The 19,259-nt window shown below is 38.3% G+C and overlaps 1 protein-coding gene across 1 annotated transcript in view; it reads right to left on the bottom strand.

The window, feature by feature from the left end:
- Positions 1-19,259, bottom strand: part of ITGA8 (integrin subunit alpha 8) — a 130,286-nt gene that overhangs the window by 73,000 nt on the left and 38,027 nt on the right. Inside the window, exons 12-15 of the mRNA XM_063452474.1 lie at positions 17,169-17,374; positions 13,998-14,189; positions 2,784-2,829; positions 569-676 (exon numbers count right to left, since the gene is read on the bottom strand). Of these exons, the coding sequence (XP_063308544.1) occupies positions 569-676; positions 2,784-2,829; positions 13,998-14,189; positions 17,169-17,374 (552 nt within the window). The remainder of the gene's footprint in view (positions 1-568; positions 677-2,783; positions 2,830-13,997; positions 14,190-17,168; positions 17,375-19,259) is intronic.

Here is a 19,259-nt window from a genome sequence, read left to right as displayed (position 1 = left end):
GGGAAGGGACCACACAGAAAAAATAGGCAAGTCAACCAAGCATGTATTCCCCACAGGTTGGGAGCCAATTAAGCTTGCCTGCTACATTAAACATAGACCATGCCCAGAGTTATTTTAAAACGCTCTCTACATGGTCATAGTGCCCCTAGCATAGTACAAGCATGTGTTATGATGTGTTTGTGCTCCGATTTTGGGGACACCAGGGAAGAAACACCAGGAAGGAAACCTGGGACAGTCTCCGAAATAGGGACTGTCCTGGCAGATCTGAGACAGTTGGCAGGCCTAGCCATTCACACAGCATTGCTATATGCGTTTATATATTACAATCATAAACTTGTCTTGGAAGGGATAACTACTGAGAAATGCAACACCAAGGGAAGTGAGATCAGCACTGATAAACCACCAAAGAAGACATGGGATAAGCCAGGACCAGAGTTTGGGGAAGCCTGGGATAAGCACTGACAAGGGGCTATAGAATAGGTGAGGTAAACATTAGCCAACTTGCCATGGATGGGACAAGCACTATTTGTTTACTTAATAAATAGAGAAAATTAATAGCAAAACTTACCAGGTCACCAGAGTGTCCGATGTAGGTAACTGGCATGTTTTATTCTCTGGGTTCAGGATCATAGGATGGAGTAGAAGCTGAGCATCGACTGTGACTACAGGTCTCGCTCTGGGTTACATAGGGAAAATAATGAATTAATAAAACTATTCACAAAAAGTTACAAAGTAATTTGACGGAAAACTGCATAACTGCATAAAAAATCTAAAGTAAATATGATAACCACTTTGTAATCCAAATGAGACAAGGCGTATTACCCACACATACAAAGGAGTAATACAGGTATATTAAATGATTTATAACTAGTTGATGCACTATACCTCCAAATATCATCCCTACACTAAAGAATGGTCCTCTCTGTAGAGATGTAGTATCATCCGTAAAAAAGGACCATACAATTCCTAAGAGTAGTATGTAAAATATCACTTTTACATAATTAAGTAAAAAACATCATTAGTCTGTCACAAAATTAGTGAGTTACAAGAACCGATCAAACATCACAAAAGTAGTGTCAGGATACCACAATAAAATCCTCAGCAACCAACCATAAGCACAGTAGGAAAGCTACAAAGGCGTATTATTGGAGCTTTGAGGTAGCAGGGCTTAACACTTAAGGTAGAAGTAATACAATTAATACTAACATCTGAAGTGCTTCAAACTGTTTTTTTGCCTTCTTTCGGATCAACAGCAAAAAACACATGTGAGGAAGGCTGAACTTCATGGACACATGTCTCTGTTGAACTATGTAACACAATTCAGTCCAGGAGAAGTAACACTAGAAGAGGATAGCCTCTAATACAGGACAAGGTAAATTCAGCGAGCGTAGCCAGGTCTGACACACTGGAATCAGGACTAACACAAAACTCGTGGTCAGGAATCAATTTTGTCTAACGGGCACATTACGTACTGTTTCAGGTGAGACATCAACACCAAATAAAGATAAAAGGCACAAAGGACCATGCAAAAGTGACCCACTAAATGTGACGCTGCATTAATACTGCTGTGATCATGTCTGAATTGACACCGCTCCGTCAAAATTCTATGAAGAATACTGGATTGATAAAGCTGCATCAAAACCGGAACAAGAACTAAACATTATCCATACGAATAGAGAGTAGCTTTAATACTAAGAAAAAACATTATACTGAAGGATAAAAATGCTTCTGAGGAATAACCGTGCTAATAAAAGATAAGCAGGCTAACAAAGCAAACCATTCTAATCAGGACATGTCTAGCTTTGATAATACTGAAATCATGATTGGAACCTTTGTTTTTCTTACATTTTTCCAATTCCTTGTTCATTGCTGCCTTTTTTCAACAACTGTATCATTGCTTTAAAATGCTTTGGAATCCAGTCGTGGGCTCTGTCACTTGTTAAAGTTGTTTATGTAACATTTTCATACAATTTAAACCTAAATAAGGCATATATGTTGCTCCGGCTCAACTGCAAAAATCCTTTCTGTCTGGACTTTTTTTTTCCAGCTGCCTAAAAGCGTATGTAGTTTCTCATCTCTGTCACTGCGCCTTGCTAAGCACGACACATTTAAAGGGACAGGTCGTAGACGGTATTTCTGTTAAAGCTCTTATCCAGGATTTGCTCTGGAACAAATATACTCCTGGTTGAAAGTACCACCGATTGGTAAATAATAAACTCCATATCTAAGGTGTCATTAAGCACCTGCTTGCCTTCCACCAGTTTAGTAACTTATGCTGGTTAATTATTACTGCGTTTACTAGTCTGAGTAAGATCACATATCTCCTAATTATCATTTTCAGTTGGTGGCGGTGAAAAATAACCTGCATCTATGGCAGCTAGATTAGGAATAGGTAGGTACCAGAAAAGAAGCAAGTGGCTTACTTATACTAACTGCACTGGATACTTATTTAGTTTTGAAACACACACTGGAACTACACACCCAACTAAAATACCCGAATAATAGGGATACATTTTATCGGAATACCTAATCAATTCTATTGCCATTCTCTCCCTACCCTAGCCCTATGTCTTATCCTTTCTGTCTGAGTGAACTTTAATTTAATCTAGTACCAGATCAATGAGGCACAGATTCTTATTTTGCACTAACAACATCAAAAGGAGTCAGGGCCAAAATCGCACACAACTAACTATTCACAGTTTGCATTTTATAGACCTTCAGATTTTACGTATTTTTCTTTATTTCGGTTTCATTTTTGCGGTATACAGAGCTTTAGCACTAACCTGTAAACAACTGCTTTTCCAGCGCCAAAAGCTCCAACTATTAGATCTGGAAAAAAGACGAAAGATGAAATGAGTTTTATTGTTTACAAAATGTATAAAGAAATCACTAAAATCCTGCGGTGGTGTACACTTTGGTTGGAATGGTTAAAAACACAAAGGGTTATTTACTAAAGAGAGAATATATAAAATAAAATATGTCAGTTGTGTACATTGTGGTGAAAATGGTTCAACAATACACAGGGTTATTTAACACAGCGAGAATTGTAAGGAATCCAAAGTGAATTCCAAATTCAAGGCCAACATGGCTGAATTGGAAACATTCTCCTAGTCATTTGTGTCTCCAGTTTAGCTATTTTGGTGTAAATCTTTACATTTATTTTTGAATAACTGAACATTCTCTCTTTAGTGAATAACCCTGACAAAGTTCGACTATTAAACAAGTGATATGAACCTTCAGCATTATTTAAATTTATAGGTAATAATAAGGATTGTTGACACTGATATGTACACTACAAAGACAGAAATATGTTCACCCTCGCTCAAGGAAAACTTCACAATTATGATTATTACTGAGGAGTGACTCCCAATTTGCTGCACTGTTCTGGGAGATGGAAGGAATTTTGCCGTGGAGGTTTGATTCCATTCCACCACAAGTTGTTTCCAGAGGTAATTTGATTTCACTTTGCTGTTGAAATTTTGTGGCTTCCGGAAATGTCCAATTCACAATAAAAACACTAACAGCTGAGCGGACAGCTCTACCAGAGAAGACATTTTGGATTTCATGGAATAGTCACATTCTGTGAGGAACCCCTGTTGAAGCTCACTGAGCTTTGTAGTGTAGCTTATTCTTTTGCCAATGTTTGTTTATGGAGAGAAAGGGTGTCCGCATGCCTCTGACTTATTCTATCACAAATCTTTTTCTGCAACATTGATCGAATGACTGGAATCTTGGAATTTTTATTAAAAATAAGGTTGTCTTTTTGATACTATCAAAATCTTGAAAACAAATCTACTGATCTCCTAGAATATACACTGATCAGTCACAACAGTAAAACTAGGTGAACAGGTGAAGTGAATAACATTGATTATATTGTTACCATGGCACCTGTCAAGGGGTGGGATATATTAAGCAGCAATTTCATGTGTTGGAAAGATCATAGCGACTTTGACAAGGGTCGAATAGTTATGACTAGAAGACTGGGTCACAGCATTTCCAAAACAGGCCCGGACTGGCCATCGGGCAAACCGGGCAAATGCCTGGTGGGCTGCGATGGCCATGGGCCAGCTGACAGGGGAGATCAAAGGATCTCCCCGACGAGCCCCTTTAGGGCTGGTGCTGCCTAAACTCTAGCCCATTGAGGGAGCTCTGTGCGGTGGGAAGATCAAATATCTCTCTCCCCAGCCTGCAACTAGCAGAGCGCAGGCCCTGTGCACATGGTCTACACCTGTCAATTGGTGTAGACCAGATATTTCTTCCACTGTACCACGAGGGAAAGAATTACTTCCCTGCATCCTCTCCTCAAGGTAAGGAAGAGGGATGGGGGAGTATGTAAGTTTTTTTTTCCTTTTCTGCCCCATGTCCCCCTCTCACACTGCATCCCCTGCCCCCATTACCCTGCAGCCCCTTCCCCCTCTCACCCTGCAGCCTCTGCCCCCCTCTTACCCTGCAGCCCCTTCCCCTTTTACACTGCAGCCCCAGCCCCCCTTTTAACCTGCAGGCCCTGCCCCCTCTTACCCTGCAGGCCCTGCCCCCTCTTACCCTGCAGCTCCAGCCCCTCTCATATGCTGCAACCCCTGTCCCCCTCTCACCCTGCAGCACCTGTCCCCCTCTCACCCTGTAGCCCATGTCCCCCTCTCACACTGCATCCCCTGCCCCCCATTACCCTGCAGTCCCTGCCCCCTCTCACCCTGCAGCCCCTTCCCCCTTTTTACCCTGCAGCCCAGCCCCCCTTTACCCTGCAGGCCCTGCCCCCTCTTACCCTGCAGCCCCAGCCCCTCTCATATGCTGCAGCCCGTCTCCACCTCTCACCCTGCACTACCTGTCTTCCCCTATCAACCAGCATCCACTGTCTTCCCCTCTCACCCAGCATCCCCTGCCTCTCCCTCTCATACTCTGCATCCCCTGTCTCCCACTCCCACCCAGCAGTTCCTGTCTTCCCCTCTCAGCTTGCAGCCCCATGTCCCATCTCATACCCAGCATCCCCTGTCTCCCCCTCTTATACCCTGCACCCCCTGTTTCCCCCTCTCATACCTTGCATCCTCTATTTATATATATTTTTTGTAACAGCAAAATTTTGGCCATATGGCGATTTGGTTTGGCAAAATTTCGGTAACACAAAAAGATTCAGGAAAACTATTCAAATAAACAAAAGGACACAAAAATGGGCCTATCAGTATACTGCTACATATATACATAATATAAATGTTATGTATATATTTTTCAGTACACTGATAGACGACGCTTCTCCTGCCATTTGGTTTTGCAGATCAAGTGAGAAAAACTAACCAATCGAGGCACAAGCAATAAAAAAAAAACAACTATATTTATATGTTATAAATTCCCCTAAGCTATCTAGTGCTCCTTAACAAAATGTGCTACTCTTTAGCAAACTATATTTTGCTTTCTTTCTCTCCTATGCTTCCAAATACACACAACACAATTCTTTAACATTTAAAATTGCATTTTTGGTACCTCTCATCACATCTGTGCTGCATTACTCATCAATTAATCTGCCAAAAACCACTCACGTATCTATCCATCAGAGAAAAGCCAGTTTTTCAAAAAACTTTTATCATTATCTTTGCATGTCTTTCTGTGTAGTAAACCAGATTTAAAGTCACTGCTTAGGGGGTTGTCTATATGACTGTGAAAGATCATAATGGTCCTCTACAAAAATGCCAATCATTCTGGATCAAGACTGTCTAAGGACTGAGCATTCCAAATCGCTTTAACGTAGACGCATGACTATTCCCCAAGGTAACATTCACAGTGTACAGTACGTCTGTGTATTAATTCCACTGGTTGTACAATACAACCATTTGTCTCTTGCCATCTTCCTTTATCCTAGGGGTTGGGTATTTTAGCACACGGTGGCCTTTAACCTCTGCCGTCGTAAACTCCAATAATGGTTTCAAATTCCGTCTTGAACAACATGCACAATTTAAACATAAACACTTCAAGGATTTACCAATCTAAATATATTTGGATTTCTCACTGCTGTTAAAATATTTCTCATAACAATGAGCAGGGATAGAAACAGGGTGACAGATGTATTAACATTCCCTTACCAGACTTCAAAACATTGTTATTTTGAGACAAATCTGGTCCAAGTTGGGAAGATGACTTGCTAAGATTTATTTTCTCTCTCACACCCCCGCAAATCCCCCCTAGAGAAAAATTTCAGTGATGACATCACCCCTAGATTATGTACAGCGCATCATTTTATATTATTTTTCATTTGTAACAAAGATCCTAATTATATCTAAACGTTTGTCTTTAAAGGCGATATATTTCTATCTAAAGGTTGAATTTCTTGTTTTTAACATTTCCAACAAATATTGAATTGCTTTGCGTCTGTAAATAGAGCTATAAAATAATGCTAAAACAATGGCAAAAAGTAATACCGGCACAATAAACCACGTAAAATATGACTGCTTTAAAATTGGAATTTAGAAAAAATAAAATACATTAAAATGTCTCTAGATGGTTAGGATTCCGATTCCTTTATTCTGGTTTCCAAGGATATATGAGAGATACCAACTATGACACTTGGAGAATAATACTGAAAAACATGTAGGAGTTATTTTGGATAACTAAACTGTCAAATTCACTATTTGATGGTTTTTAACTAAAATTAATTCAGCTGCAAATTCTGTTGCGTCTTTTAACTTGCTGTGATCTTTCAGAGTGAAGCTTGGCACAGAGTTACGTTAGCAACAGTATCCTATGTAGATCAGTGTGAGAAGATTAGCCATGTTAGGGATGAGTTGGCCCAGGCTATCTACTGAATCTGGGGTAACATTTGGAGCTCAGTGAACTGAACAGAGTACAAATCCTGTTTTTATAACATTTTCACATACACGATTATGTTAAAAATAACAGCACTGATTGTTATCTGTTCTTATGAGTACGTGCAATAAGATTTTAGTAACAGAGTAGAAAATTAGTGAGCATGGCTAAAATTAGTCTTGCCACGTCTGCCACTGACCTACTCACTTTGTAGGCGCCATGCATGCTTTTCTATATAAAACATACATTTACCATATTAAGATAGCAGGATGTCCATAATTAAAATCCAGCTATAACCACATCCTTTACTGTCTCTATTGTAAGATGAACGTGGAGATCTGACCTGCAAATATCTCAAAAACATATTTCATCTAAAAACTATATTAAATATATTGTGGGTGGGACATATGATAGATAGTGTCATGCTTATGGTGTATGGCCTTGCCAATTTACCTCCTATGGAATCCCTAATATCCTTTATAACCCTAATAACCCTGGACAGGGTTGGAAAACCATCACTGTATAAAATGCTCTAGTCTAGAAAACAAAAATGCCTTATAGTTACAACATGATATATAACAGATTTTTTTTCTCTATTCCAACCAAAGAACATATGGAAATGTTAGACCTAAAGCAAGTCTTCAGCGTCTTGTATTCAGCAAAAATGCTATTTATAACTGTTTGTAATAACTTGGCAGAATTCGATCAAGAGGGAGTTCACTGACTGCCATGTCAGGAAGGGGAAACTTGACATGACGAGACGAGCTACATTTCAAGGTCAGTCTAGATCATTTCAACGCTTTTGTAAAGGGCAAAAAAAGTGGCTTGCAAGTGTTTTACGCAAATGTTTTGATTTTTATTGTATCTAAAAAAAAATTGATTCCTACTGCCGGATTGTAGGTCAACTTTACAATTTACACAGGATATTCTTTTTTTTCATGGTTATTTCAGAGATAAGAAACAGACTATTGCAGAAACGAACATGAAATTGCTGGGAATGTAATACATGAGTGAAAATCCGTTAAATATATACGGAAAGCATTGGGTGTTAAAAGATTCCCGGCTTCCTCTGTTTTACATTTTAAGTCTACTCTAGGGTGAACACACAGAAGCAGAATAGAAATAGACGAGGTTACAAAGTTTCAGGAAAAGTCATATCTGATCATGTAAAATATCGTCTAGTAGTTAATAACGGAGGTCATAGGAGACATGTAAAAACAAATAAATTGTGGCTGTATCAGGAAATTATCAATTTTGGTGTTTTAACCCCTTAAGGACACATGACGTGTGTGACATGTCATGATTCCCTTTTATTCCAGAAGTTTGGTCCTTAAGGGGTTAAACATATCAGTTACCATATTTAGACATAGAAGCTTCCTCGTGAGAGAGAGGTTTCTATAACTTTCCTTTCTGTTAGTACAACAAGATTGCACTTAAAGGGACACTCTAACCACCATAAACACAACAGGTTATTGTAATAGATCTAGTGCAAAGAGTTTCTGGTGGTTGTTTCTGCAATTTGTGTTAAAGCATCTTCATACAATTTGGTTTAAAAAATGGGGCTACACCTACACCTACTGTTACCACATCTGCTGCAGCCAGACTACCCCACTAATGCGTACCGTCCAACTTTAGACAGCAGTGGGAGCAATAGGTAGGTTATAGCCTTTCAGCTATAGATAAAGCTTAGTTAAAGCACGTTCAGCGTATCAGACCCATCAAAGGGTTCAATGTTGAAATGAATATTACTTTCAATGTCAAAACTATCCCACCCAATTGGGTTTGGTAATGTGTTAGTTGAACCGTAATAAATTAATTACTCTGCTGATAAGAGAACAAAATGCAGTAAATCAGATAACTATTTAATAGACCCCATAACATAGGTTTAGACGCAGGCATAGGCAACCTTCGGCACTCCAGATGTTTTGGACTACACCTCCCATGATGCTTTGCCAGCACTATGGGTGCAACATCTGGAGTGCCAACGGTTGTCTACCCCTGGTTTAGAGTTTCCATACTGCTGCATTTTAATGTGTTTATGAGTAAACACAAATGTTTTTTTATCTATGACTCTCACTAGGAATGCAGTGAATTTGTGAAGTCCAGCATCTCAAAGCTAAACTTGTTTTCTTTTCACAATTCTTTTTTCAAAGCAGATTTAGAAGTCTTAGATGGATTTGACCAAAGGGAATTGCAAAATTTGGCCATGATATCCGAGATGGAATAATATCTTTGTTGGAAGATTTTTCCAATTCTAATTTCTTTTCTGCCTACCATTTGAAATTCCCTGTTCAATTTCCAGGAATTCCTTTTATTTTTCTTTAGTGATTAACTCTGATAGGAACAAAACAAAACAAAAAAAAAAAAAAAAAAAACAAGATTGGAATTCAGTCACAATAACATTAACAGAGAAAATCTACCGCCTGTGACAAAAAGCAATGTGTCGCCTTAACCCACCCTGCATTAACCGATTAAATGAAAGTTAAACATGCAATAATAGTTAACAACACCCGCAATCAGATCGTGTTACTAAAGAAATGGCAGATGTCCTACAGACTCACAGCAGACACTTGGAACATGCACATTGCCTAAGGTGCTGGAAAGGGTAAAGATCTTGTTAGTTTAAGAAGGAATTGAATAAATAATTTGGAAATTGCATACTGACATTATTGTAACAGACACCGTAGCAAAATATTGTATAGCATCATGCTCTGAGTAGGTGACATCATATATCATCATACTTTTGTTTGTATATACTTGCCTGAGGAGAGAACCTAGGTTCATTACAACGCTGAAGAATACATATTGATGTCCCAGTGATCACCAAAATTACCGGAGACATTTATAGGTTTGAGAGAAATATGGAAACTATTTGGGTGAAAAAACAAAGCAAGCACAAGAGTCTTACATTTGGATAAAATAATCTAAAAAATTGTATTGCATAAGTTTGTGTTGAACAGATGAAAATTTGAGGTTCTATAGAAAAAAAGTCTGAAAATATTATGGTATATATAAAAATCTTAATTGTTAGAAGTGTAACAAAATGACAGGGCGAATAGGAGATTCTGGAGAAATGCAATCCTGATGATTTATTTTAAGATTTTGTAAAAGAAATCGGCCCACTGGGAGTCTGCTGCAAAGCATGACAATTTTTAAATATGTTAGTGGTGCTTTGATGCTTATATGTATTTAATTATCTGAAGTAGCGAAGGACTTAAACTATAGTCTGAAAATGGATAAAAAAGAACAAAAAGGAAAAGGAACATTCTTTTATATAGTAACACAACACAAAAACAGGGCAAAATCTGTTTTGTGTAAATAAAATCACAGAAGGTTAAAAAAAAGGTTTTAGTGCAAATATATAGGTGATTTAAAGGACCACTATAGTGCCAGGAAAACAAACTTGTTTTCCTGGCACTATAGTGTTAATAGGTCCCCCCAGGGTCCCCTCTCCCACCGGGCTCTAGGGGGAGGAAGGGGTTAAAATCTTACCTTTCTCCAGCGCTGGGCTCCCTTGGCGCTGGGGACTCTCCTCCTCCTTCTGACGAATGCGCATGCGCAGCAAGAGCCTCGCGCGCATTCGGTCAGTCCATAGAAAAGCATTCTCAATGCTTTCCTATGGAAGCTGGCGTCTTCTCACTGTGAAAATCACAGTGAGAAGCGCGGAAGCGCCTCTAGCGGCTGTCAATGAGACAGCCACTAGAGGCTGGATTAACCCATATGTAAACATAGCAGTTTCTCTGCTGAAGTGGTCTGGGTGCCTATAGTGGTCCTTTAATAGATATATTTACAATGCTGTAATTTCCAGAGAAGAGCAGTAACCCTTTAAAGCTTTCTATTGGACATTATTTACTAGAACGTGCCCTTAGAACCTGCAAAAAAAGCAATATACTTACCTGTAATCCAGTGCGAACCTCACGGAGCTGCTCTACATGTCTCCCTCTGACATTTTCCCTGGCCTTGGGAGGTCCAATCAAATGCTTCTTAAAGAGAAGGATTTTATTGGACTGTTTCACTGACTCTGAGCTGGTGAGTGGAAGGAGTGGGGGTGGACATATGGAGGGGGGAAATTATTAGAAAAAAAGAACTAAACGACAATGGAGGAAGGGGGAATCAAGCTCAATATGGCTGTCTCCAGAGGGCAGTGCACGCTGATGACAGATGTATTTTTTGCACATAATAAACATTAGACAGCCCGGAGCAATGCTATTGGCTGCGTAAGTTACTTGTGCAAGGGGTGCTACTATCCACCCGGCACATAAGTGATTATATCTCTGCATGAACTGCATTTTAGGCAATATAACTCCAGCCTGAATTGTCAGTACAATAGTGATGCAGTGCAGTATTCCCTACCAGGGCTCAAGATTCCTACGCTACAAGCCAGGCCAAAAATTAAAACAATCAAAAAGAGGTGTTTTTATTTGTATTCACAAGGGTGGGGGAACTCCTTGTTGGTGAACCGCAGCTATTGCATCAGATAGAAAGTGCTTATTTTTGTATAAAGTTTAGGCCAAAAACAACTTGCCACTGCATGCTGGGGGTGAATTGCTACCAGCCAATGGCTAGTAGGCGAGTAGAGATTTTGAGTTCCAATGCTAAGACCATATCCCTAGATACTCTTTAGCATAACCCTCAACCATAGTGGCGGTTCTATCAAGGACCTCCAAATCAGACACTTTATCATTTTATTCTTAGGGTGTCTGAATTTATACTAGCTCCACAGCAATAATACTCCCAGTAATGTGCCTTTAATTTGCAATAACTGTGTTTAGAAATCAGTCTGTATAAATGCACATGGTTTCCAGTTTAGAAATTGTTATTAGTAAGTCACCTACAAATTTTTCAGAACAGCTCTGCCCCTAGCCACACCCCCACTCACACCACTGAAATTAAAGTGCCCCTCTCTGACCGTTCGTCATTCTCTAATCAGCAACCATTCAGACATAGTTGTTCTCTCCCCCCAACATTCCAAATATATGTACTAAAACAAGAAGTATGATTGATTCAAAGTGATTTTCATATTTTAGATCAAAATGTGGTTATTATAGCATCTCTTGAAATTCTCTTTGAATCCAATTAGAATTCCTGGCAATTCACATTTTAGTGAGTATTTCTGTAAGTAGGTGATTTTAAACATGAAATACTAGGTTAATATTTGTCCCCTACATCTGTACGACCCAAAGAGAGGATTCTTAATGTTTGAACCTGCAGTTTGATTTTATTAAGCAAAACCATAGACAAAAGAGCATTTGCCAGAATCAAGTACAGACCATACTTTCACACAGAGGAACATAAAAATATACGCTAAGACGAACCAATGGCCTTTCACTCGTCAAAGTATTACTTATAACTGGCCTCAGATAAATTCTAAACACAATTGTAAATCATAAGAACAAAGAATACTGGTTGTACATAAATTAAACGATCAGCAAGCCAACTCAAATTTATGGCTTGCATGTTCAAAGTCTACACAAGCCATGTCCCTTGTAAAGAAGTCATAACATCATTGGCAGTATGAAAGAATCAACATACAGTGGCCTTTTTACATAGTGACACTAAAAATTGTGATCAAAGGCTTACTAATAACAAACTTTAGCCCTTTTAACTTTTTTTGTAATTCTGCGCAGAGGAGCACATGCAAAAGTTGTTTACGGAGGTTGTAGCAAAAAAATGTCTTGTGAGAAACAAGCCTTCTTCTTCTACATATTTCTACAATGTTGCAATGATTTTAGATCCTAAAACTGTAGATCTCCAGAAAGATATGTGTTGACCAATTGGCACATTGACTTTCACTTTACAAGTCTTGGCTCCTTAAATATGCCTCAAAACACAGCTTAGGGGAAGATCTTGGCACTCAAGAAACCGTGTGAAAGTGTTAAATTATGGATTTCAAGGTAAGTCAAATTAAGGCTATACCTGGCTATTTAGCCAACTGGAAAAAATGCACCATGACAACATTCTGACAATTCCTGACAATTCACACTTTGGTAAATAACCATATAAGAGTTTTTCCAACATCCAGTTCACCGTGCAACGCAATGTAGCTAACCATTAATGGCAAAGCTGCTCTCCAGGGTCTAGCAAAGTGAGATGCACTCAAGAAATGTCCCCTGCGGGATGAGGAAAGTCGACTCACTCATTCAAATACAGGATCTACTGAGATGAAAAACTGCCAATGTCAGTTCTATATATCACAAACCACATTAAATGTAATGTCTATTATCAGCCTTGTCCAAAATGATGTAATAGCTTATCAATTCAGCAGTATAAACCGCACTGACACATCAATGGACTTACATATACATACAGAACGTACACATTTGGCGACAGTAGTTATCATGTCTTTTATTGATAACATTACTAAACTATTTGCACCAATGACAGATAGTAAAAATGTCACATTCAACTCTTGGATTTGAAATACCAGATTTTTATCTATAAATGAATTGTTATATATTTAGTATAAGCTGAAATAACGTGGCTGGATTCAGGGGAATAAAAAATATTAATAGTCTATTACAGGGGTGACCAGAAGATTTCCCCAGATATTTTAAAACTACAGCTTCCATAATGCTTTTTCATGCTAAAAGCAGGCAAAGTATCATGGGAGTGGTAGTTCTACAACATCTAGGGATCTACCTTTTGGGTACGCCTGGTCTATACATTTTGAAAAAAGGAGTTTCCTAAATTCCATTGTCACTCCCGTGTGTTCCATCTTCAGTCACCCCAATAAACACTACTGAAGCAACTTTAGAACACACTACTGGTTTTACCACTTTCATATAATGTCCTGGCATAATAATGCCAGAAAGCCCACTTGAGAAAAGTCCCCATGTTACTGCACATGCTTATGGGCTTACGAACACGGTGTCATCAGATTGCAATGATTTACATTGTAAGTAAGACTGTACCTTGACAACATGGCATTTCATTTTTGGGGGGCAAATATAAAAATATAGATATTTTTTCTTATTTTATTTCTCTGAAATAGCATAACTAGCAGCTAACGTATAGTTACTGTTCAATCGTGACATCATCACAGAACGAACAGGTCCTTTTTAATGAATAACACTGATGAATGTCTTTTTTTATGTTTAACCATTGTTTCCACATAGAACGCTGCACAACTAATTCTTTTTCCAGGCTGTGTAAAGATGGAATTACCTATCCCAAACAGTATTAGAAGAAATAAATAGATACAGTACCTGGGTAATCGTTTTTGTCTATGTCTGAATCGCCTCTCAGAGTGAAGCCAAATCCAGGGGGGATTGACTCTGAGGCCCACGCTCCTTGTAAGGTTTGGGAAGGATTTTTGTTTAACCCATTTTTATTTCCATTGTAGATGAACACTCTGCCGTTTCGATCATCGCCTGCAAACGGTGAGCCAACGCCAATATCTGAAAGAATTCAAACAAATGTAGAAACTATGGACTCTTTCATTATAACTGTCATTATTATAATTATTATTACTATCTTTTTTATTCATTTCCCAATTCCTCTCACTCTTTCTTCTCTCTCCTCCCTTTCATATTTTAACCTCCCTAACACCCATCACTTTTGAGAATTTTTTTTTTTTTTTCATGGACTGACTGACCAAGCAGCCCCAAAGAATACATGTCACACTTTGATGCTTTTATCATCAGGAGACCCCCTCTGTTATTCAGTTATTCACTTTTGGTTTTTTTGGTCCAGTTAATTCTGCGATTTGACAATGAAACCCACTGTTCGACTCTTGTTTGCATATTGTCATTAAACTGTAAATTATACAGAAGCATCATGAGTATGCAGATTTATTACAGTGATTATGTGATTAAGTATAAACAAGCGGTATCTGCATTTATTGATCAGACTCACAGTTTGTAGTGCTTTTAATCCACCAACGCACACGACAATTGTATTTGCAGAGAACAAAATCCAATGATGAGGTGCAAATACATTCTTAGATATAAAATGTTGACCACTGAAGGTCCTCCAATTCTTGATATTTACACTTTTGTTTATAAGACTGCTAACATGTGCCATAGAGGAGAGCAGTAAAGTTAAATGGTACCATAACACTCTGTAAAATCCACGTTAAATTGTAATGTCAGAAATACACATTCTAATCTGTGTAAACAACATGACAATCCCAGAAACAAAATCAAAAGTCTCTTTCCAGGGTTCCAGCATTATCAGTGTCACATTGCCAATAAAATAAAGTCACATTGCTCACTGATGAGAATGCCATTTCTTACTAAAAATGAATATAAGACTTAGGCAACCAAGGATCCTTTGTTAATGAAAGTACAACTCCCATCACTCAGACAGCAAATTATATTTCTTTGAGTCAGACCTATCTGACAGATACTTTCTTAGCTTCACTTGTGACTCCTGCTTCTGTTGCTTCTTGTGATCAGAGCCATGTGGTTAGCATACTATACTATACATATGACTTTGTATGGAAAAAAACATGTTTTATGCAAATATGTGTCAAGTGTTTTCTCTGCTCTATGGCAATATAAGACACAGTGACGTGTATGCGTGGATACAAACTCTGCATATATGCATTTTACTGTGAATGTAAAAATGTGTCTAAATGCTTTTCTCTGATGGAGAAAAGGTCTGGAGGATCTCACCTTTCGACTTTTAAAAGAAAACAGTGGAGACTCACAGACAAAAAACACAAGACCTAGAATCCTTGACAGACCAGGCTGAATTTTTTTTTTGTACCATCAAATTATCATGAGTGTGAGAAACACAACATCTGTTTCCATTGATCTTTATGTCCCTTTTTTGGTCGTTTGAGATTTTCAGAGATAGGTAAAATGCTCCCTGCTGCCCGTCCGTTAACCAGGGCATGTATACCGTCTAAATCACTTCCTTCAGAATTTTGAATAGATTTTTTTTGGGGGGTGAGGAGGAGGAGTTTCCAGGAAAGTAATATTTTGTAATCGCCTGATCTATAGCAACCTACACAATTATTGTACTTATTTTGTGTATTTAATCCGTTTTCTTTCTTAGCAAAAACACTGCATGAGAAAAGTGCTGAATATATGCTGAATAAAATGCTACATAACAATTTCTTCTCAATATAAAAACTTGTTACACAGTTGATCACTTCAAATTTCCAGCTGTACACTGTTAGGGAGTTTCCAAAATGTATCATCCTCACAATTTCACAAATCAACCTCCAAAAGAACGAGCCCTCCACTGGAAACCCTTAAACCCCACCAGAATTGGACCCAAGCTGGGAACAATAGGATGAGAAGATTTAATTCTGTGAAGGTATGGGAATATTAACTTTAGCTTTAAGCAGTAGCAGACCTGCTGTAACCTCTATGTCAGCCCAATAAAATATAACTTCCTGCAAGTGTCAACCTTAACATCTCTAGAACTGGGTACCAGACATTGCCTAGTGAAACCTGCTGTGAATAATTATGTTTGACCTATTACTTTGTTATAGATTAGGTCTTTTTAGCCAGTTGGTTTGATGTAGGTTCCCGACCTCAACTCCAATGTTGACCTATGCCACTTTTCTCCAGTCTTCTGTGTGGGGCGATACTGTGTGGGTTAATACTCTTTTTTGGAACCACATCTACTTAAATTGTCATTTAGGCCTACAATTCATGTTTTTATTGACAGTAAAAAAAACATACTTAGAAATGGATTAATATTTAGGCCCACAAGGGTTTTCTAGAGTACAGATTTTTTTTTCCCAATGGAGACAGGAACATTTTGCAACAAAAACAACAGAATTCAATCACTAAACTGGGAATAGGCAGGATAATTTAACACACCAGCACTATTGTAATATAGGAATTGTGATAGTTATTATCATGTTAAAGGTCTACCCCAAGCATCATAACCTTTACAGTCTGTTTTGGGGTTATAATACTAGGAGTAGTCTGGACTTGTTGTTCCTCATTAATGGGTCAAGCCATTTTGTAACAGCAGTTTTCCCTCTGAACTGGGTCCCTGATGGGCTCCTTTCATACCTGGTGATGTGCTTCTGTCTAGGTGGATGCTTAGGTCCAGAGGTTCGAAGGTGGCCCCAGAGCCATGAATTTACTTTTTTCTCATTCATCATCCCTATGTGAAGAATAAAGAGGGGGCACCTCACAGGAAACTTGCCTAGTGCCTTGTGGGATCTATCGTTAGGTGAGTTAAAGCCAATGGAAACACAAAATAAAAACTGGCTATTAATCAGGAAATAGCACATTTTAACAATAAAATTGCCAAACTGAAAATATAGCTGAATAAGAGAATTTTTACAGTTTGGAAATTTGGCCCAAATTCCCAGATCAGTGAAAAACCATGTTAGCATAGAATTCCTATAATTTAGATCATAGAATTAAAAAAATATTTTAAATATTTTGTTAAATATTTTACATATTTACCATTGTATCCATCTTGATTCAGATCGCCTAGATGGGCAATGGCGCTCCCAAACCGTCCAAAAATATCTGTGCCTTTCAATACTTGGGCATCTTTAAATTCCAGAGCACGTTCTTGCAAGTAGATGTAAACTTGGCCAACTTCCTTCGGACTGCTCTCAACTTCACGATCCATGTAAAGTGGGGCTCCAACTAGTATGTCATCAAGACTTTCCAGAGTAAAGAATAAACACAGACCATCACTTAACACTATAGTGTTGTACTAACATTACAATAACAAACAGGGACCTGATTGCAGACAGCTATCTGATTATATTGCAATGAGACACAATCCCTAAACAAGTTTTCTTACTCAGCAATTTGTTTAAAAAATGCTTTAAAAATTAAATTTTCATAAATGCAAACATCAATGGTGACTTCAAATATTAGAAATATATATAGCCAAATTCTTCACAATATATATATAAATGCCAACTTCTAAAAAAAAAAAAAAACAATAATAATATTTGTTCACCTCTTAAACTAAGGGTAGGTAATCTTTTAACGACACTTTGCGAAGACAAAGACTTTGAAGACCCTTGGAGTGCCGGTCCTTTATTATTTTTATTTTATTTAATGTCTGTTTAATTATTTAATGTGTCTGTTGGCATATGCTGGGGGTTGTTATGTATGTGTGCTGTGGCTGCTTGGAGGGGTTGTATGGTTGTGTATGTTATTATGCATGATCAGTTTCTGGTATTCTGTGTTTTATGTATGTATGTATGTGGGCTATTCATGGAGTGCTGCTTATGTGTAGTCTGTATGTATTGTTTGTGTGTGGTGTTGTGTGTAGGGCTGCTTGTGGTTTTCTATGTGTATGTATATTGTCAATGGTGATGTGTGGGGGCTGCCTGTAAAAGTGTTTGTGTGTGGGTTGTTTGTAGTATTTGTGTTTGGGAGTCTTCATGTGTGGCTGTATGTATACATTTCTCACACACGCTTCTAGACAGAGACACTTAGACACACACATGTAAGCATTCCAAATAAATACATACACACGCAGACACCAATACACACTATAAAACACACACACTAACATCACTTCCTCCCAATGTGGCTCCCTCACTGTCTGAAATAACCAATGCAAGTGCCAACCGCTGAATCGGTACTATCAGAAATTTAAAGGAAATTCGGACAAGCTGGGGAAGAGGGGATGATCAAAATGCTGCCCCCTTTGATTTCCCCATTGGCCATTGGTCCCACTGGGACCCCTGTTGGGCTGACAGCCTTCATGCCATGCAAAGGCAAAGGTTGCTGATCCTTGTCTTAAGGCATTCACAAATGGACAAATATTCTGCTAGGCACCAACACTGGTCTCCTCTATATAGAAGCCACAGATCTGCATGTTTTTTATAAAAGAGCTAGAATTTTCAAGATTTGAATCTTACAAGAAATGCGTAGATCTGTGGCTGCTATGTGGAGGACACAGTGCTGCTGCCTAGTGGAATACTTTTTTAATGCCTTAAAAGGTGAATAAATGTTGTTATTGATTTTATTGACAAAGCTGGCACCGCCATATGTATTTCTGAGATTAGAGTCACCACTGATGTTTGCCTTTACGTGATGTTCCTAAAGAAGATGATGAACCCATTATTCCACCAGACCAGTGAGTTTTCTATTGCCAATAATGTCAAAAACTGTGCCCAGCACAGCTGCATTTACGTGAGGCTGCTGCATTGTATGGAAAGTCCACTTTTTTACTTCTAAAATGACATTACTACAGATATAAATACATACACCCCAGAATCCAATCATACAATTTGAATGCTGTATTCAGAGGCAATGTGAATTCTAGGGTTCTATGCACTAAACAGTGAGTTGCGATGAGATAAAAACCAGATTCCCAAAGCACGACCAAATAAGCCAAGTTTGAGAAAAACTCAAGTACAGCTTTTTATATGTGGTCTAAATATTTCAAATCCGTTATCAACTCCCCTGCAACTTACTTTTAGCCAAGGGATTCCTAAACGTACAGAATTCCAGATGGGATTCTTTATACAAATCTCCTAATCAGAACGTAACAAACATAGACCATTCTGATTGCGATCATCATCA

This window comes from Pelobates fuscus, chromosome 4 (assembly GCF_036172605.1).
Source record: "Pelobates fuscus isolate aPelFus1 chromosome 4, aPelFus1.pri, whole genome shotgun sequence".
Classification (NCBI taxonomy): Eukaryota; Metazoa; Chordata; class Amphibia; order Anura; family Pelobatidae; genus Pelobates; species Pelobates fuscus.
This window is presented reverse-complemented; position numbering and strand designations above follow the sequence as displayed.